Source organism: Podarcis gaigeae (genome assembly GCF_964106915.1).
Source record: "Podarcis gaigeae genome assembly, chromosome: 2".
Taxonomy (NCBI): domain Eukaryota; kingdom Metazoa; phylum Chordata; class Lepidosauria; order Squamata; family Lacertidae; genus Podarcis; species Podarcis gaigeae.
In genome coordinates this window covers 33,919,676-33,942,011 of record NC_139679.1, presented here as the reverse complement: position 1 = coordinate 33,942,011, position 22,336 = coordinate 33,919,676, and the positions used below count along the sequence as shown (strand labels likewise).

General features: G+C 40.4%; 1 protein-coding gene across 20 annotated transcripts in view; it reads left to right on the top strand.

The window, feature by feature from the left end:
* Window positions 1-22,336, top strand: part of CACNA1G (calcium voltage-gated channel subunit alpha1 G) — a 326,619-nt gene that overhangs the window by 282,255 nt on the left and 22,028 nt on the right. For 12 of the 20 annotated variants that reach the window (XM_083727932.1, XM_083727930.1, XM_083727925.1 and 9 more), the window contains 5 exons: window positions 5,164-5,214; window positions 12,893-13,044; window positions 18,984-19,093; window positions 19,343-19,476; window positions 20,532-20,602. In XM_083727932.1, coding sequence (XP_083584058.1) covers window positions 5,164-5,214; window positions 12,893-13,044; window positions 18,984-19,093; window positions 19,343-19,476; window positions 20,532-20,602 — 518 coding nt within the window. The remainder of the gene's footprint in view (window positions 1-5,163; window positions 5,215-12,892; window positions 13,045-18,983; window positions 19,094-19,342; window positions 19,477-20,531; window positions 20,603-22,336) is intronic. The other 8 variants (XM_083727936.1, XM_083727934.1, XM_083727929.1 and 5 more) reach the window with 1 other exon arrangement.

Sequence of the window (22,336 nt, the reverse complement as noted above, 5' to 3'; positions counted from 1 at the left end):
AATAAGAGAGCTCCATAATGAGCTATGAGGTTGTGGTTGTGGTGTTCACAAGAGACCTTTCAAAGTATTTCAGAACTGACATGATTTTTTCCAAAACAATGACTATTTCGATTTATAGCTCAAGGAACATACAGTCATGTTATAGGAAGAACTGTCCATGTATTGGGGTTCATGTTCTTTTTTTAGCCAAAGTTCATGGGATTTTGTACACATGAAACATCCCATGATGCATAAAGGCACAAAGGTGAAAAGGTTTATTGGAGATACTTTGGTAGTACTGTATATCTATCAGTGTCAGGGAAAAGTATGCATGCACCCGTGTTCTGCTGGTATAGCATCTGCAGCTATTTTAGTGGTAATAACATGGTAAAGAGACAAAAAGCCTCCCAGACTTTTGTGCATAAACTAGTCTTGGCCTCCCAACCAGCGTAGAGTTTTGTCAAATGCAGCTTCTTGCTACAACAAAGGAAGCCTTGTAAAGTAACTCTGGGAACAGGGAAGATTTAAGAATGGAATTATACACTACTTAAAGAGTTCCATTTTAAAGGAAAGCTAGCTCTAGTCATGCCTGTAACACATTTGGAAAGCAATGCAGTCCCGTGGAATCTGGCACAGAATTGTGGCCTACGTAGGATTAGCTTTGACATAGTAGGACCTTATATGGAAATATAAAATGGCATGCCTCCTCTCACCCACCCCTTCTTGTTCAAGGTGAAAGGCCCGCCCCTTGTCATCCTTTATGTTTACTTGCCTTCACACCTCTCAGTGGGCCACAGCCCTGGGGAATTTATTAACCATCTTATGCATTATTCCTTGGTTCACAAGACTCCTGGCCTGCCCCTCTGTCTCGCACAGTGTACTTACTGTAACTTGCCTGTTCATTACTTATTTCCCAGATTGTCTTGAGACACTATGGTATTTCCCCCACTGCCATATTTCTCAGCTTCTCTAAAACCTCTAAACAGCTTACAAAAATAAAACATTAGAATAATCAGTAAAAAACAAGAAACAGATAAGAACAGGTTTAAAAAACATTCAAAAGATAATTAAAATCAACAGTAAGCAAAAAGAGATTAAAACACTCCAGTATTCTACATGTCTGGGTAGGTTTGCCTAAACAAAAAATGTATTTTTACTGTCAGAAAGTTCTTCCTGATGTTTAGTCGGAATCTCCTTTCTGGTAACTTGAAGCCATTGGTTTGAGCCCTACTCTCCTCCAGAGCAAGAGAAAACAAGCTTGCTCCATCTTCCATGTGACAATAAAATTATTAACAATGATTATTTAAGGCTTGGTTTCCAGACCCTTGAACGTCTTGGTTGCCCAACTCTGCACCTGTCTTTCCTGATTAAGATATTATGGAGAAATAGAACTGATTGTCAACAGTATATTGATGGCAATTTGCCCCAAAACGCCTAATGGCCACTTCCAGAGCTTCATATAGATATGAAATAACATAATCACGAGTGGGCCAAAAAGGAGTCTGTGTTTTAAGCAAGCACTGGAAAAAGTTGGGTTGATGGGAGTTGGAGTCCAACAATATCTGGAGGGCCACAAGTTCCTCATCCCTGCCTTAGACAGTCACCTAGTTTCCTTATGCAGCCTTTGATATAGGGATGACTACAAAACACACCAGTTTACAAATGATTTATTAAATGGTTACTCCATTGATGATGAAAAGGTGGACCCTGGATATTACGAATGCCACTTAAAATGGATGTTCTTATAAATTATTCTGACACACTTATTATTGTGAAAATATGTTTTACAAGTTAAGTGTAAAAATCGAACCACAGTTAAAAGTAATGTGTGACATAATTTTATGTGGTCCAGGCTACTTGTACAACACCTTCAGCTTTCTTCCTAAGTTTGGAAATTAACATAGGTATTTAGGGATTTAGTATTTGCTACAATAAAACTATAAGCATAATTCATAAATCTCATAGTTATGATTCCACTAATGATACTCGTTACAAAGGGCTTCAACAGAGAAAGTGAGGATTTTATAGCTTCTTCCCTAGCTGTAACATATTGAACACCCTTTCATTTAATGTGAGCTCCCATTGACACATCATAATTCCCTGGAAAATAATTTCACTTTGGTTGTGATTATTGTTATTTTTAAAAGAACCACTTGGAAAAGCTTAATATTTCATCGTGTTTTCAAGTTTTCAAAAAAATAAATAAATCCTGAAATACTTTGAATTATGTTGGCTACGAGAGCAGATATAAAGGGGGGGGGGCACACATGAGGTATGAGGAATTTCCTAAAAGAAAGTCACAATCCACTCTGTGCATGGAATGATATTGCCAGTTAGTTCTCTAATGTATTGGGACATGGGTTGAAATAGTCTGCTGAAGAATGGGAAGTTCTTGCAAAAGAAACTACCATATAAAATTTACAGAAGAAAGAAATTGTCCTCTTATAATCATTTTAGAACTATAACATTCATTTGCAGTCTGTTGGGTTGATTGGAGTGAAAATTGCATTTATTAGCAGACAAATCTGTTGCTTAGTACAATGAGGGAAAAGGTTTTTTTAAGATTGCAGGCACTACGCCAGTTGAGTTTGCCCTGGCAGAACACTCTTTGACATGTGTACAACAAATGTGCCTAAGGGCAGAACTATGTGTTGTGGAAAAATAAGTGCCTACAAATCTATGGTGGCCACTTCCAAACCATTGGGTAGTTTTGGAAGGGAGCAATTGGGGTGGGGAAGTTGTGTGCGCTGGCAATGGGGACTGAGATCAAGGGCACCCTGTCAATGAGGCGATGTGAAAGCCATCTGCCTCAGGCAGCAGATCCAACCGCTGCCATTGCCCCATTGCCAGCCTCCCCGGGGCTTGGCTAGTGCAGCCACCTCAACACTATTGCCCTCACTGCTACTGCACTGTGGTGGAAGTGTGGGCACAGCCACAGGCAAGGGTACAGTTGTGGTGGCAGAGCCAGTGGCAACCTGAGTGTGATGGCAAGGATGAGGTGGGGGCCTGAATTGGGGGGGGGGCATCATGGGATTTTGCTTATAGCAGCAAAATGTCTCAGGCCAGCCCTGGTCAGGATGGTTATCTCATCATCAAACAACTGTTTTCCTGCTCCAACTAGCCAACCCTATTTTCCCCTCACACAGTTCTAGTTTAGGGATGGATGAATTACCCTCTTTCTGGTCCATGCCAGTTTTGCATGTAAGGAATATCCTATCCCATTTGTTGCTATTTTTTTTAAAAAAAGGAAATGCACTAAATATATGCATTTAACTTGTACATATTTTGCATGTACTTTTGTATGCAGTTCCCCCTAGAAGTGCATATTTTGTGCATTTTTCTGTAAAATACACATCTTTGTATGCTTTTTTTAAAAGCTGAAACTGATTTGTCAACTGTGTTCTGAACTGCATATAAGTCCAGGGCTGGCCTATAAGGTTGGTTTGTTTAAAAATTCCGACTGCACAAATTTCTCCTCTGTCTCTTGTCTAGATGCATGTTTCCCCTAACAAACATGTCTGGAACTCTTAAAAATTGTTCAGAGGAAGGCACTGAAGTAGAAAAGCAATGAATATTGGGAGTGATAAAGAGCCCTTCCCTTTGCCAGCTCTCTACTCCAAATGGGTTCCCAACAGATGTGGTCACTGGAGTTTTGTTCTACATGTTCGCACATAATGTAGCATTTCACCTTTTAAAATATTTATTTCTAAATAACCCATTAGTTATACAGTTGGTTGAAATGGTGAGATTCCTCTGGGGTAAGTGGCATGAAGACTGTATAGTAACTAGAATTTTCCCACCCAACTCCCTGTATGTTTACTTATCGCCTAGGGACCAATACTGATGCCAAGGTTGTACTGTATTATGTTGCCCTGGGCCCAGTACCGACCATGTGACTAGGTAGTTACTTGAGTCTAGACTAGTCCTGGCATAGCCCCACTGGTTTTAATGGGATTTTGTGGATACTGCTTTGGGTCAAAAGACTACAAGAAAGCAGGTTTCAGCTTCTCCTTTATATTTCTTTAGAAAGGATTACAGATTTCATATTTTTTTCCTGAGGTGATGCTATCCCAGATGTCATGCTGATAACTTTAATACTTTATTGACTTGAGAATATGGAAGGAATGGTCTATAGTTACATTTGGGGCTTCCCTTTGCCTGCCACTGTTATTTACCCGTAATAATCCTAGTTTATTCCACTGTAACATATAGTTCCCCTGAAGACTACATTGATTTATGAGAGAGGACCATTTCCCCCTTAGCTGTCTGCCAGTGCATCACAGTGGATAAGAACCTCATATTCTGCTCACCAACCATTACATTGCTCAGGATCAACTAGTTCTGTTTATCTCAGAGGTGTCTTGGGTTTATGTTGCCCTGTATGTGTGTGCACACTTCCCAAACGCTGCATTGTGAAAAGCATTTGAAAGATTTGTGAGCATAGGCTTTGATGGTGATGTGCTGCTGCTGCCAAAAAGTTACTGTACAAATTCCTCTGAGTGTGAGCAACCCATTGGGGTAGCCTCTCGCAGCCCCAGCCTATCAGTATTCTGAGTGTTTTCATTCTTAATATTATTTTTTAATGACATTAATAACATTATTTAGTTTTATATTATAATGTTCTTAATGTCAATCTTGGGGCTTTTAAACTGAAAGGCAACATGAATTATACTACTATGAATACTTACGGTAATCTCAAATGGCTAGGCACTGTACAAGTGTTAAATCATAAGACCACATCGTCCTTGCCTACAAATTTAAAAGGCTGATTTGCCAATAAAGACCACCCTCCTTCTGATGGTGTGGAACCGGGTGCTCTCTGCTCATAGAATTGTAGACTTGGACGGGGACCTGAGGGTCATCCAGTCCAACCCCCTGCAATGCAGGAATCCTGCCCACACATGTCCCTGGCTGGGCTCAAACCACTAACCTTCTGGTTAACAGCCAAATCCACTGACCCATTGCACCACAGGAGGTATACTCTACATTGCTTCTATCGAAACTCCACTGAAATGTGTGGGTGCGTTTGTGGGTAACGGTTGTAGGCAGGCAGAAGCCTTGTTTTGCCCTGCCAGGGTGACGGTGTGCTTTTGTCAGAGTGACGGGTGCATGAAGCGATGAAGATGGAATGAAGGATTGGCCTCGCATCCTCTCCAGTGATTTAATGCCCTTTCGTTCTTCTAGATCTAATGCTGGATGATGTAATAATGGACAGCTCAGCCAGTGCAGTGCCAGGTACTGGGAAGTCCTTGCTGTCTTTGTCTCACGTGAATGGCAGTGCTGTGTGACTTAACGGCCGCCCACTGGTCCTATGAGGCAGCTTGCTAGATTGTGTGTGGTGGAAGGCCTTTTCTTGGGTTTTCTGCATTTCACGCATGTTGTTTTTGTGCTTGTTTTTAAAAAATTAGAAACGTCTGCAGGTTTGACTTATCACTGACACATTTTTGATGTTATGGTCTTAACCTTACCTTTTTAGCAGGTTTTCTTTTTCTTTTTCATCACAAATATTGCTGACTTCCCTTCGATGTTCTTTTCTTTGTTTTTTGGTTGTTTTCAGGAAGAGATTTTTTGGATAATGTCTGGGTCATCCACTTTGGAGCTATTTGATGTGTGGTGATTAACCTTGTACAGATGTGCGGAGACTCCGGGGGAGGCCCCTCATTCTGTACTGACCATGAGAGGGGCAGTCACCAGAGCTAAAAATAGTGTCGCCTCAGGTGACAAATATATTTTTGCAGAATATTTTGTATACAATGTTCTGTAATGGGCTCCCCCATCACCACCAAAGTCCTATATTGTTTTGTATCCTTCCCCGGTACAACCTTGCTTAAGATAGATCTGGAGACTGGGGAGAATTTTTCAGAAGAGAGTTTTGTAAGAAAAATGGTTGATACAATTCATTCCTGAACCCAAAAGAATATTTGGCAAAATCCCTTCCCCATTTTGCAACCCTAAAATATAGGGAGATAATTGGGGAGGGCATTGCAGCTCTGCTCTATTAACTGTATTTTGAAGTAAAATGTAATACCTGCATCAGCTATCAATGTTTTACTTGCCTAGATACTGATCTGTGCATGTGGACAATTCTCCTCAGCTATGTTATTTGGGAAGAAAGATTCCACCAAAATCAGTTGAAAACTTATTCCAAAATGCATTTGGGATCATGCTGTTAGGTATACAGTTGTACCTCGGTTTGTGAACGTCTCCATTGGCGATGGTTTTGGTTTTCAAATGCCAAAAACCCAGAAGTAAACACTTCCATTTTCAAACACGCCTCAGAAGTCAAATGGCTTCCGCTGAGGTGCCCCTGTATTTTTCTCAATTTTCTCTATGAAATTTGCAGACCACCCTTTGAGCCTCGGTTTTAAAATATTTCAGAACTCAAACAGTCTTCCAGAACAGAGAAATACGTTTGAAAACTGAGGTACCACTGTATACCTAACAGCATGATCTGTTTAGGGGACAGCTCCTTATCTGTACAGGGCCCAAGCCTTAGCCCAACTTCTTCATAAGGTGATACCCCATTGTCCAGGTTCTGCTCCTTTAGACTGTAGTGGGGGCTCCTGCGATTGAATGTTCCCCCACTGAAAAATAAAAAATCCACACGTTTAAACAAATTAGAAAGGAGAACTTTTGTGTTGTTTTCAGTGTGAGAAAAAGTGATTACATGTCCTACTTCATTAATCAAGATTTAGCAAGAGTCGTATAGGCATCTATAGCTCTATAGATCTATAGCTCTGGGCCTGCTTAGCAAATTCTTTACTTCAGCAAGCACAGAATCAAACATTGCCTAATAAAGGACAGTCTCTTTAATCCACCTTTAGAAAAACTCAAAATAGCAACAGGAATTTGATTGCTCAACTCAAGTCCACTTCTTTACATAGCATAAGATAACTGAACCTCTCATTGGCTGCCAGGAAATCCTTCTAGTCACTCCATGCATTTATAAAAACCAGACTGGGCATATTTCATGTGAGAGTCTCAAGGACATTTCCACCTCAGTGACCCTGGTCATAATTGCCAAACATTGAATCAGCTGTTGGGTTGTAAGCCAGAAGAACACATCACTGACAAGTGTTGCAACTTTGGAAAACCAGGAAAGGTTGCATACATTAGACAAATTGTCTGCAGCAATCTTGCAGGGAGACTTTTCCAAATTCTTCAAATTATATGGTAGTTCCAGGGGATAAGTGAATATGGTGCCTATTTAAGCATGATGCACATTAACACAGACCCTGATAGGTATAGGGCTAATTTGAGGTGCAACTCTAATAATACAAGTTGTGTAAAAAAGTAAATAAAGAGCATTACAGAGGAATAAATCAGAAGGGGATTTTAAAGATATATATGGCTTGCAAAAAAATGACCCAGCTCATTTTAATAAATCCTGAATCTCCTCAACATTTCCATTCTTTATGTTCCATTTCTTTGCATTCACATGTTCATATTCTCTGTGTGGGCTAGGAGATCAGTCCTGTCCATCCCCTTGGACAAGAGCTAGAGAACAATCTCCTGAGACTTGTCCTTTCAGTGTGATTCTAATCTTAAAATCTTAGATGTACATTTGAGTGTTCCATTGCATTTGTTTGTTTTGAATGCTTTGGCGTCGTCCCAAGTGGGCCATTCTTCAGTGCAGGCTCACAAAGAACCTCTTGGCTTGCCTTTTCTTGTGTCTGATTCTCAGACCTGTGCTTTGTCTTCCCTTTGTTGTTGCCTCATACTGGTGCTCACATTATTAAACACAATGTAATGCTCATTGGTGTGAAAGGACAGAGAGAGACTCTTTTGTGAAAGTACTTTAAATGTGTGTGACAGTAGGAAACCAATGATACCCGTGCTCTACAAACTAGCCCTAATGAGTCATTCAAATCTGAAAACCCAGGATGTCTTTCTTTCTTTGCATTTTACAAATTGTAGAAAGAAAATGGTGCTATCTATCTGTATTGTTTACTGGTATAAAGTCAAGATTTTATTTTTGGACAGGATGCTGTCTGTCACAGCTGGAAAACTCTCAGTGGGAACAATTTAACCATTTTCCACTTTGCTTTTAAAAAATGCCATTCACTAAAAAAAAAAAAGACTAATAAAACCACTTGTTTAAATGTCAGTGTTATTCCCATGCACATCACTTTGAACTCAATATTCTCTGGACAGTTTGTAAATCCAGCTGCTTAGTAAGAGCTGCATCCCTGACCGCTTATCCACTTGATGAAGGCTTGGGGGAGCATTCGACCCCCTATTTGTGAAACGTTATGCCATTCAAAATGATACATAAATGCCAACACTGTTAGACAGCTGTTTACAGCTGCCACACCAGATCACTTCAGAACATCATTCTACAGAATCCAAAGAAAAATAGGAATATGTTTTGCCCACTTCGGGCTGTGTCCTGCGTAAATTGTGAATAAAAGGGTCTCTCAGTTGGCATGTTTACTCAGTGGGGTTGCCAGTCACTATGAGGTCAATATGGTGGTCGTATGAGCCTTATTGCTCTGACATACTATGCACACTGGACAGTATCCAATAATCCTTTGTCATGTTCCCTCCTTCCCTCTGGTGTGAAAGAGAGCTAGAGTTGTATCTAATCTTCCAAGATGAGAGGGAAGACTGAAATTACCTTAATACTACCAGCTTTCTTGTTACTATTGGCATAAAATGCGGTCTGAATCGCCACCACTCTGTGTGGTACACAAAAGATGCTTTGCCATTTATATCCTGGATTCTGGTTTCAGATCAAATCAATGTGACTCCATAATCAACCAATAGAAGTTCATTCCTTGTTTTTTACTGAGCCCTCCAAAGCAGCTTGATTTAGAACCTGTTTCCCCCCCCCCCCTCTCCACCCTTGCTGGTGCCTGTTGTTTTATTATAGGCCTTCTTGTCATTATTTTCTTACTTTCTTTGCCTACCATTTTCCTCCCTCCTTCCCCCACCCCATACACATGCACACCCCATTGATACCCTCGATGTCAGGCTGTTGTCTTAATCTTTCCAGTATCTTCCTTACTAATTGAGCATTCTTCTTGTTCTTGACCCAGTCACTGTATTGTAGCAGTATTGGTGGTGTGGTGTCATTTTGTGTGATGATTCATCACCTAGACTTGAACAGATGTCTGTATTTCCCAAGATGTTGGTACCTCTCAAATATTTCCTAGAACAAATAATGCTGTTGCATAGGGGGGCACGGATGTCAGGTCTAGAACGAGACATTTTAAGTACTGTACCAAAACTTACAAACAATCAGAAATGTGGCTTCTTTATAACACCAATAAAAAGAAATGATACTTTTATTTTCAAAAGAGAAAAATGTTCCCTGCCCACCTAAACTCAGCAGCTGTTAATTTAAAGCCCACAGGAAGCATGGTGTGACTTGTTTGTGGTTCATTTTAAGGTAAAAGCTGTAATTTCCAGTAATATGCATGACAGCATGCCAAGCATGGGGAAGCTGGTGGTGAGCAGGATTTTGAAACAGGGCTGACATGTTTAATAAAGTTATTGGCAGATACCAAAATGTTTATATCAATTATGTTACGGATTTATCAATCTGATGCACAATTTAAAAATTGGCTAAATTACTGAAAAGAAATCTGTGATTTTATTTTATTTTTGACTTAACCAGAGAAGAATTTTAGGAGAAAGCCTTACCAAAAATAAGGTGAAGACAGATAATATCAATTATAGGAGCAGGTTTGGAGGCACCCTCTCATTCAGTCCAAACACGTAGCTTTTTTTGCTCCAGAGCTGAACTCTGGTTCAGCAAACCTGGCTATGGCCAGTGCCTGCATCATCGTCAAATATTTCCACTATTTGTCAAACCTTTCCTTCCCTAATATGGCAAAGAATTAATATAAAACAAGTAGATGGATATGTGGCACTTAATCTTTTTGAGAAGGCCTAAATCACCTAAATCATGAGGGAGGGACAAGACGGATGGTGCTCCAGTGTTCAGCTTGATAGACTGCATACCTCTCAAGCAAATGTGAAGCTGAGAGGAAGCTGAGCTCATGTCAGAGGTGAAGAACCAGCTGAGCTATCTCTTTAAATATTACATCTGTCTTCACCCACAATATACAGAATGGAAAATGGGCAGCCCTGCTTATAAGGTTATGCTGCCACATGCTTTGTTGCTATGCAGGTAACATTCTACAATCTCTGTGAAAATCCCTGCTATATGTTAACAGCCTCTTTTGTTACCGTGTGGAGTTTTGAATTAATCTGCCAGTCATGGCTGAACCCTTGGATTCCAGTGTAATTATTCATAAATAAATCCTCCCAAATAAAAGGCAGAAATTGTGACATTTTTTCATGCCTGAATGTGAATTATGGATAAGTATTGAATAAAAAGAGATCAGCAAATTATAATGGGGTTTCTCTTTGAAATTATAACTTGGTTCATAGCCAGGGCCCCAGTTCAAACCTTAATTGTATTCAAACATTTTAGTTAATTTCCTCTTCATAGTTTTGCATAATGCCATCAAGATATCTCAAGTTTTTAATGGATATTTATGCAGAATGTAAGAGCTCTGATGAAAGTTGTGAGTCAGTCAGATACCAACCTGTGTAGCTTTTGTTGTTGTTGTTGTTTTTAAGAGATGCTGAATAAATTCAGCAACAAAATTCACTTTTTAATATTATGCCATGGCATTCAGGGTCAGATTATCTATAGGCTGGCAGCTCCTAATGCAAAAAATATCAATTCAGCCTCTTTATTTCAAAGTACTGGAGCAAATGTTTGGGATCACTTCACCAAACCTCGCAGGATAAGTTGCTCCATTATTAGTCTTCTCCCTGATGCTCAAACTTTGTGGGATGGGGATATTGGAAGTCATATAATGATGCAGCTAATCACTTACCCAGGTGGATGATCATTTCATGTGTAAGAGGCACAGGCCCGTGTCCTCTCCACTGCACACCTATAGTAATTTGTCTTAGGTTTTCCTTGTGTACACACATTGTGATTCTTCCCTCTCAAAATAGGGAAATGTTCCCCAAATTGAGCCCTCAGGCATAAGGGACCTGTGCTACATATTTCTTTAGGTCAGGAGTGGCTAACCTCTGTCCCTCTGGATGTTGTTAGACTCCAACTCCCACAGGCAGCTATTGGCTGTGCCAGCTGGGGCAGATGGGAGCTGGAATCCAGCAGCATCTGGAGAGCAAAAGATTCCCCACACCCTGCTTTAGGTGCCTGGGTGAAGGGAAGAGGCATGTGCCTGCACCTCCACCATACAAAACGACTGGCCAGCTGCATAAATGGCTAAGAAGATTGCAATTCTGACTATCTGAGAATCAAATTGTATACATACTCCCTGCAAAAAATGTGATCTAAAAATTAGCTTTCCCTCAAGATCACAAATACTCATACTTCACCCTCCCCAAATTTCTGTTCGGGCCAATATATGAAATCCCTTTTTTTGTGTTCAGAGTAGCTAAACACCACGCCATTCAATTCTCTTGGCTCAATAATTTTCATAACCAGTTGATCATCTAATTATGGTCATAATATTACACTCTGACATCTTCAAGACAGTCCTTTTCATTTTATGGTACATTATAATGCCGTTTTGAAAATTGCCCTGAATTATAGACTCAGACTTGGCATTTCCTCGTTAGAGATTAGGTGAGTAAATGAGTTTATCTGCAGGAACATTCAGGCCTGAAGAGTGTCATCCCTGATGCAGCCAAACATAGAAGACTAACAGGGACATTTGCACTTTGGCAATCACACACAAATGAGAAGATCATTTATTTCCGAGACAGAAATTCTGACTGAGCAATCATTTGCATTATTTCATAAATTGTTTTCATAGCCCTGACAACTTTGGGGTTGTTCCCCCCGCCCTCCATTTCCCTACCTTGTATTTCAAAATGCAGTTATATGAGTTCATGTCTGCTAATTCAAACAGTCCATTATTCCCCTTTTAACTTTCTTCCCCCTGCCTCTTTACATTTTCCCCTTACATCACAGTATATTGCTTGCCCAGTCAGTATCTACTAGTATCTTTTTATACTATCCTCTCTGCCTGGACTCCCATGTTTCTTTCTTTCTTTCTTTCTTACTTAACCAAACCTTTGTTAGGCATTACAAATATAGGCCATCATAAAACATTCATATATAACATTTCAAAATATATACAAATAAACAGCCATGTAAAATATGTAATAACGAGGACTCCCCTGTTACCTTTTTAAACACTCACCCTTATATAATATATTATGCTGAACTCACAGCTAAGTAGTTAAGCTTTACATGCCCAATGTAAACTGGGCACTGTATTGCGATAGAACACATATCCCATTGGCGAGCAAACATTCCTTCACATTTAGGCACACTCTCAAAATATAGAGGGAAGCCCTTAAAATATCATATTACAGTGCTTTGCTATTCTCTGTCAAAAACCACTGCATACTGTTTCCAACCTGCCTCAAGTCCTTTCCAAGCTCCCTTTTCAGTGGAGATTGAATGCTCCATTTAAGCATGCTTTTATGCACTGTTAATACAGGCCTTTAATTATAGCTCACATACTTGCAATTCTGATTGAAAGTTCTTGTTTTCTTTTATATAAATTAAGAGTGTTGTTGTGTAATAATAGATATCTAAACAGTGAACACTAAACATTATGTTGGAACCTGAAATGATTCCATGCCATACTCACCTTATCTCTAATCCTGAAAGCCTGGCTGTTGTGCATGCTTTATTGTAGCTGCTGGTACAAATAGATGATCCTGTAGTCTTGCTATGCATTAATGATGGTTAACATACAATCCCCTTTACCACACCCCATTCGTTGCTGAAAACCTAATCATTATGAATTTGATTGAATGTATCAATTTGGATTTTTGAAAGCCAATGCTGAACTGGTCTTAAGACAGGGAGAAATTACCTGATCTGCTTCTCCACTCTTTTCCTTTTCAGAGGCACAGTGTAAACCCTACTACTCTGATTACTCTCGCTTCCGACTTCTGATTCATCAAATGTGCACCACCCATTACCTGGATTTATTCATCACAGGTGTGATTGGGCTCAATGTCATCACCATGGCTATGGAGCACTACCAGCAGCCAAAGGTAGGGCAGGAAAAGTATTTGTAGATGCTGTGGGTGGTTTGCAAACATTGTTGTAGCCTTGATAAGGAATTGGCATTGCACCCATTAACATGGAAAACAATAATGAAACAGAAATAAATATGCATTGGCCATTCTACCATGCTGAATGGGAGATGATGGTAATATAGGGATCTAGTTTTTACTGAGTGAGAGTAGTGTTTGCACCAGCTAAAGAACCGTGGTTGATAGCAATCATTCAAATCATCATAAACAACACAGAAAGAAACCAAAAGAAAGCAGTTGCATACAAGGATTAATCTTTACAGCCCATAGCATTGGCTTTAACAAAAATATTTATATTTTTTGCTGCAACTACTGCTAACTCAGTAAAACACTCAGGGTGTTCTTGTTATAAGCCAACGAGTAAGCAACTCTGTATTAGCTGAAGTGCAAAGTATCTTCCCTAAGGTACCCATATAGCATTTGTCATACATTTTGGAGTTGATAGCAGCAGCAGCAAGACTATCTTCCTGAAATACGTCTGTATGTGCTCAAGACCAAATCCTATCCTAGGATTTTACTCAGAGTAGACCCATTGAAATTAATAGACCTAACTTAATCATGTTTTTAATGTCTGATCTGAGTAAAACATAGCTGATTACCACCCTGATTTTATGACCTTCCTCTAATCAAGCAACATTAGCTGTTGTTGCATTGCAAAGCCAAGAGAGATTGTTTGGAAAGCGAGCATATGGTCCAATCTCTCAAATGAATCAAGATGTGAAATTATTTACTACTAGGTCAAGTAGCTTTTCAGAAGATACAGAAAGAACTGCCTGTTTTTATTTCCAAAAGAGTAATTCATAATCTTCATCAGGCTTTTGAATTTTATATTCCCCCGTTAGAATGAGAGGTGCTAATCAGGGAGATGCTTTCTTTGGATGCTGCAGAAGGCACTCAGTGGCAGACATTCCTTGAGAGTTGTTTTTACTATGATAGGATTTAGATCTGTTTCTAAGAACCACTGCAAGGTGCTTTATCATCATGCCTAAGACTATGGTGGAAGCCAATGGTTTATAACTGTTTCTTTGTACAATAGGGCGGGGCAGGATTGCTCCATCTTGTCTCTCATGCTTTCATTAGAACTGTTCACCATTAAGGGCTATCCAATTTGGATAAAACCAAAGGAGTTCAAAGTAGGGATAGGGGAGAAATTTGGTTCAATTCACAAATTTAATGTGAGCCTGCCTAATTCATACTTCCTGAAACAATGGATGAACCAAAATCCTTCAGAACTCACCCATCTTTGAATTTTGTAACCAAAAGATGTGCATATTACGAGTGAGTACACAGAGAAATCCACATATTAGTGAAGATAGCATATGAAAATTCATTACATAAATCACATACAAAAAGTGTTATATTAGGGGAAACTGGGAAAACGGGGCATATTGCAGAAAATTGCATACAAAAATGTAAATATTAGTGGCGTGATCTCTTAGAGTAATCAAATGAAACTTTAACACATGGCATGATGAAAATCTGTAATTTATCAGGACAAGTTATTTGTTGTTTAATGTTATAACAATTGTTTTCTCAAAATTTATCTTCTGTACCATGAAAATAAATAAAAATGTAAATATTAGGAAAAACACACTAGAAAGCTGGTGAATTTTCGTGAGGACTCAAGACTGGGAGAACCTGAAATGGACTGATTTGGCCATTCGTAGGGTTCTGACCATTGAAAGCTGTATGTAAATTGCAGGAACCCCAGGCCCTCTTGCATAATGAACATAATGAACTTTGTTTCCCAAATCTTCAGTTATGTCATCCACTTACAATACAGTGTCTATCCAAACAACCAAAGGGAACGTTAACAGTGCTTTTCTTTCTAGAAAAATAGGCGTCAGTATGTACCATGAAATTGTTATAGTAAGTGGCACACTTATTAACAACAACAAAAAAGAGGTACCAGTACTGCGTCCCCTTGAGTACTCCCTCAAAAAAAAAAAGCACCAGTGTTGACTCAATTTGTGGGTCTTCTGACCTGACACTTAGATTTTTTTTCCTCCCTGGCAAACTTATTTCTGTGGGAAATTCTTTCCCAAGGGATGCTTTGTTAATCTTTTTTAAAACTATACTGAAGCTGGCCTTCTAGATCACAAAGAGGCTTTATCCCTTACTTTTAATTGCTGCCAAGATAGAATTGGCAGAGATTTGGAGATTATACTCTTTGTCTACTCCTGAGCACTGATTCTGTCAGATTCAGTGGCAGGGAAAGCACACACATCAACTTAAAGTTTCCGAAGGAAGGGCTAAACCCATTGACCTTTTAGTTGCGCTGATGCTCTTTCTGTCATTTCCTGATAGCAAGGACTAAAAAAAAAGCGAGAGAGAGAACTCGGCAAGTACCGGGGGGGGGGGGGAATGGTTTCTTAAAGTGTCATTATAGGAAACATGACATTCCTGTTCACTATGGCAGTCAGTTTTGGCACCATCTTTTTGGACATGGCTTTCTTAGCTCTTACTGTACAGGCCACACAAGCACATAAGTGTGTGCATGTTTATCCTGACAGCTTATCTGCTTTCTTTTCTTCCTTCCCTACATGTTCTCCTTTTCGGAAGCAAAATACAAGGGAATAGCTAGCAAACCATGTCCTGTTTTTTCAGCTTTCCACATGCACCTGACTGACCCCGTTGGAGAAAGAACGTTGATCTAGAGAAACACCCTTGCAATTCTTGGGTGGCTCATGTGCATTATGACACAATTTGCATATGAGACACAAAAGATGTTTTGTAAACTGCTTAGGGGAATACAGTGGTACCTTGGGTTACATACGCTTCAGGCTACATACGCTTCAGGTTACACACTCCGCTAATCCAGAAATATTACCTCGGGTTAATAACTTTACCTCAGCATGAGAACAGAAATTGTGCAGCAGCAGGAGGCTAAAGTGGTACCTCAGGTTAAGAATAGTTTCAGGTTAAGAACGGACCTCCGGAACAATTAAGTTGTAACCCAAGGTACCACTGTAGAATCATAGATGGTCTCTCGGGTCATCTAGCCTTACCTTCTGCTAATGCAGGAAATCTGCAGATCCAGCATCCCTGGTTGGTTGGCCGTCCGGCCTCTGCTTAAATGTAGGCATGTCTGCCGCCCTCCAAATCAGTGTATTTTGCTTGTTTGACAATCTCCCCTCTCCTCCTTCCATGTGGTGTTCTGCGTGTTCTCTTGGCCCTCCTTTAAGTGGATTTGAAGGAGGAGGAGAAGGGGGGAGCCCCATTGCACTAGTGCAGGCACCCCCAAACTTGGCCTTCCAGATGTTTTGGGACTACAATTCCCATCTTCCCTGACCACTGGTCCTGTTAGCTAGGGATGATGGGAGTTGTAGTCCCAAAACTTCTGGAGGGCCGAATTTGGGGATGCCTGCACTAGTGGGCGTACTTGCATTGGCTTCCACTAGTGGAATAAGTTTGTTGAATCTGGCCCTTAGATTTTATCACGGTCTCCCAGAGCAATTTGTGGAAAGGTGACTAAGAGAGCAAAGAAAATCAAGCAGCACAAAATGTCCTCTGCTAACATGAGAAACAAAACAGTGTTTGAGGCCATTTATTTTAGAAGACGATGAGTAAAGAGGGGAAGGGTGCATTGATTTTAATGCAAAGAGATTGGAAGAGGCAAATGAGAGGGCTGGAAGGGACTTCCAGAGCTGTCAGTTTTATCTCTTTTAACTCAGAATAAGTTTTAACTATAGCAATAGGCCATAAAATTTAGTCATCCTCCACTGATTACCCTGCATACCAGTGAATCTCCGGCCTGAGCAGCCAAATTATTATAAGGGAACTTTGTTGGATGTCAGTTTCCGCATTTCCATTTCAAAGTGCTGCTTTTGATTTTCAAAGCCCTAAATGTCTTTGAATAGCAGCCCTCATTCCCCCTGAAATGAGGCATGTGCCAATGAACTTCTGCTTTTGGTGCATACTGAAAACTTCTCTTTTCACCGAAAAGAGAAGTTGCTGTTGGGGTTGTGTTTTATTGTATCTTATTGCACTCTGGGAAGTTTGAACAGTATTTAATGCTGTTTTGTTCCAGAGGCATCGCCCGCCTTTTACTCTTCTGTGTATCACTTTGAGGGAATGCCCCTTTAACATGAGCAACACCGGCTGTGGTGGTGAAAGAAGAAAAAAAGCCCAATTAATCCCCCCCCCTCAAAGGAACTAAAATACCATTAGGCAGAAATGGTGGTGAATCTGGGTAATCTGAGCACAATATGAATGCTGCAGGAACTACAACAAAATATGATAAAATCAAAGCAATTTAAAAACTACAATTAGACACTTAAGTTAGAATTGGAAGATCTCAATAACACAAGTAGGCAGTTCAGTCTGCATGTAAAGTGGCAGATAAGAGAGAAGATATGAAGATATATCAAAATGGCTGGTATCCTTAACAGGAGATTACCAAATTCTGCCCCCCCCCCCCAAGCTGGAAAAGGCACTTGGGCTTTGGGACTCTCTCACACACACAAACACTAATTCTATGTTTCAGCAGATTCCCTGAAAAGGAGGGGTTATTTAAGAAACTGAGAATAATAATATTAATAATAAATGATCTATAGATCAAATCCTGAAATCTTTCAAATCTTACTGCATTAGATCTGTCGGCAGCCTGAGGGATTTAATATGCAGCTGGACCAAAACCCAGTTGCCTCTCTCTATTTCTGCTGTGATGACTCAGCATTTTGGCAAGGCAGCAGGTCCCTGATATATTAGCATGCCAAACTCCTGTATTTAGGATCACATTCAAATTATAATGGCAAACCGCTTGCAATGATCTGTCAAATCACTTGCTTATGTTAGCTCGATGGAAATGGCTGCCAATTAGCGTAGCGTTGCTTATTTTTGTTTCCTACTACTTTGAGAAGCTAAGGAATAATTGCAAGACGAAAGCAGAGGTGAATCAGTCAGTGTAGCTAAATAGTACTTGAATGTGTAATGTGAAACAATTAAAAAGAAATCAACGGGAGAAAACGCCATGTTTAAGGTGGCAGTGCATGACCCACGTGACAGGAGCATCTTGTAAATACTGTGGGAAGCTTGTTATATGATCCAATTACCTCATGCTAATGTTAAGATGTGTTCTGAACTATAGCATTGCTCAGTGGCATGTACTGATTATGAACCAGAGGAGCACAAGTTAGCTTTTGCTTTTCACACAGTTAGTTTTATTAATTCCATCAGCCAGTCTTGCTACACATTTCTCTAATTCCATGTGCCTTTTCAGGACTGTGTTCTAGATTCTGCCCACTCCCAGCCCAGATCTTTTCAAGTCAGCTGAGGCTATGGCAGGTGACCTGGGGGGGGCAGGGCTTAGTACTAAGGTTTTGGTTTTAATTGTATTCTATGGTTTTTGTATATCTTATAGATACGCTTGCCACAATCCCAAAATAATGTTATATTATCAAATATTGCCCAGTGTAGATGCGTATCTCCAGTTGCAAGCATGGAAGTGTATATTCCTCAGATGTGTTAAATATTGCAACATGTGAAATGCTGCATGTGCTCCAAAGAACAAAATCACATTTTCTCTCGTGCAGCACTGATACCACGATCCAGGATGCCTTCCTCTGAAATAGTATGAAATCAATCTAGCTGTACAGGATCTGAGCTGAAATAGTATGAAATCCTATCCAGCTGCAAATCATTTCTGTTATACAGGTTTCATGAAAAATAGGAGAGCCTGGTTTTGTCACTGCCACTTGGAAAGCCAGCAGCAGTTTAAATGTTAACACTGTGCAGGAGTTGTGATTGCCTGCGTTCCTGCCCCTTCTTCATTTTGCCTTTTCAGATTAAAATAATAATAATGGCTCCTGTTGAAAGCAGGAAGGCCAATAACTGCAGGGAGCAAAATCCTCCTTAAGATATTGCAATAACCTGTGTGAGTTGTCTCCACATTACAGATTCTTGATGAAGCTCTGAAGATTTGCAATTACATCTTCACAGTCATCTTTGTCATGGAATCTGTTTTCAAGCTGATTGCATTTGGGTTTCGTCGGTTCTTTCAAGACAGGTAAGTCCTAAAGAATTTTAGGTTTTGCATTTTCTGTTCTAGTCAGTGATATATCCAGACTTGACTAACTCTATAATAGTATATATAATGGTTTTTAAATTGTTTGACATGTTTCATCACAAAAATTGCTTGAGGTGGTGCATTGGTTCATGAGTCAGTTCCAGAATAACTGAAATGACTGGAATCCTTTTGTCACCGCTGCAAATATTTTAGCAGTTTTTTTCTGCTTGATTTTTGTGTCGCTTTCAGGTGGAACCAATTAGACCTGGCAATAGTGCTGTTGTCCATCATGGGGATCACGCTGGAAGAGATTGAGGTGAATGCCTCACTGCCTATCAACCCCACCATTATCCGCATCATGAGGGTCCTGAGGATTGCTCGAGGTCAGTCTCCCCTTAACTCCTGGGGCATTCCAGCCACACAGTTTCTGTTCCCAGTGGAACTGCTAATTCCCGGCATTGTAAGGTTTCCTATGCAGCACAGCTATACTTCCAATCATAAACTGCCTAGCTAATAGACACCTCAACGTACTTTGTCCTGCTATTACCTGCAAGTCATTTTGGGTTGGGTTATTATCACACTCCCCACCCCCCAAGGGAGTTCAGTGTGATGTTCAAGGTTTGAATCTCCCCAATTTTGTCAACGCAACAACACTTTGTGCTGAGAGAGTGAGTGCAGCTGGCCCAAGGTCACCAAGTGGCCTCTGTGACTGTGTGGGGAGTTGAACATGGATCATTCTAGTCCTAGACTGTGTTTACTCAGAAGTAGCTTTCCATCACTGCTATGACCAGTTAGTTGTGTGGCAGGCATTACATACAGAGAAGGACCAGAATTGCTTGGTCTTCAGGCACTCTAGATGAACCTCTGCCATCTATATTCCCAGTAGGGTGGTGGTACCAACTCCAAGCAACAAAGCACTAAAGGGTTTTGTTACAGAATGACTGGAGCTGGTGGCATTAGTTCTTAGCTTATGAAGTGCTTAGGTCTGAAGGTTATGAGTTCATGTTATTTCTTATCCAATCTTCTTGTGATGGAAATCGATGGGGATACACTTGGCTTCTTAATTCTTTAGCTTGAAGCTGAATTCTGTCATCAGTATATCAGATAGATTTCTGACCTTTCCAAACCAGTTTACTTTACTCAGCAGCGGTAGTCACCACCAGGAGAAAAGGTCACTCTTGTATTCCTGCCACAGTGTCAGCAGCACCCAATTTAGTGAGTGAAGGAGATGGCCATGATGTTCACAGGTTTTTCTACTTGTTACGAACATCCTGACAACAACAGAGCGCTTCATTATAATGCGGCCTTGCATTTTCACCTCTAGTGAAGGATGCTTGCCACATCACTTGGGGAGCCTGATATGCTTTCTGAAATATTTATTTCCTTTTCACATGCCGATTGTGTGACAATAATGCAGAGGACATTTCATTTTCTGCAGTGTTGAAACTGCTGAAGATGGCTGTAGGGATGAGAGCTCTGCTGGACACAGTGATGCAAGCACTGCCTCAGGTAACCTTTGTGTCTTTATCATAAAGACCTCTGCTGAGTTGCCCTCATTTTCTAATTTCCTTGAGAAATCTGTGTTGTTGTTGTTGTTTTGACATATCTCCCTTATGTGTGTTTTCTCTGTGCTTAGCACTACCTTTACTATGAATTTAGTAAGTGTTAATTCTAATGGTTGGGGGATCTCCAGATTGGGCAAGATGCTTTATCACAGTTCCTCAAATCTCAGTTTAGTTTAGCTTATCCTCTGCTCAGCCTCATTCTTCACATGCTGCCTTTCATATGTTTGGAGCAAAGAAGAATGCTGCTGGATCAGGCCAAAGACCCATCTAATCCAGCACTCTGTTCTCACAATGGCCAACCAGCATGGGAAGCCCACAAGCAGGACATGAATGCTTCTTCCTCTCAGTCATGGGATTTATTTTTATTTTATTTTTTAAAGCTAAATACATGTTTTGACAGCTGTGTGCAGACACCTCAAAACAAACCCGTAACTCAATGCAATGAGCAGTGGCAGAAAGGAGTAAGAGAGGAAACTTCCCCTCTGTAGGATTGTAAAATGGCTGGGGTTGTGCACGGTCAGAAACAACCCACCTTAACCATAGAAAAAGGAAATTAATACATGGGATTGCTTTTAAATTGTTGGAGCAGATGGAGCAGGAGGAAATATAAAGACAACATTATGTATAACTGCCAGGGTAGCTCAGTCAGTAGAGCACGAAACTCTTAGTCTCAGCATTGTGGGCTTGGGCCCCACTTTGGGCAAAAGATTCCTCCACTTCAGTGGGTTGGACTAGGTTACCCTTGTGGTCCCTTCCATCTCTATGATTTATGGTAGGATCAGTGCTCCTCATGTACAGGAGGCATTGTAGGGAAGTCACTGAGTGACACTTCAAGGTGTACTAACTTTCAGGGGGGCGGACTTCAAAGTAGACTGTATTGTGTGACCCATAGCAGTTTGCAATGTGGTGGGCTGAACAACATATTTGCTGTATTTCTAAGCAGAAATTAAACAAATAAATCAGATAGTCTAGAGCAGGGTAGCCAACATGGTGCTCTTCAGATGTTGTTCCCATCAGTCCTGACCAAGTTGTGGTTGATGGGAGTTGGGGTTCTGCTACATCTGGACAGCACCACCACATTGGCTATCCCTCTTCTAGAATTACTCTGACTTTGGAATGGAATTTCAGTGGCCATCTGCTTTTCTCTTAGAAGGGGGATAGAAACTCTCAAAACCAGAGGAAATTGAATAGCCCTGGAGTTCTAGGTGGAACTGTTCGGGAATAGCAACATTGTGGGCATAATGCAACAATTTGTATTGTGCACAATCTGGTACTGTGCTTGTGCAGCAGACAGTGCGCAACAATATATGACAGTCCTTGACAGGGCAAGACTATGTACTCTGTTTATAAAGTTTTAAATGCATACTCTTTTTTTCTTTTTTACTAAAACTGTTTGCCCAGTAGAATTGGGAAGCCAGTTTTCCATCAAAAACAGGTTTTGACTGTTCAGCCAGGTGACTGGTAACAATACAAACTTTCTTGAAACTATTTCTGTCTGTTCGTGTGCTTTTTCTCCACCTGCACTGCCTAGGATTGAAGCTTTTGTATTTATTCACTGGCACAGTAAATCATGAGACTGGGCTACTACGAGTGGTTAGACAGGAGTTGTTCAGGTTACTGAGGACAAAGAGACAAAGGCAGCCTATACAATGGAGGCTAATGTGGTACATCTTCCATA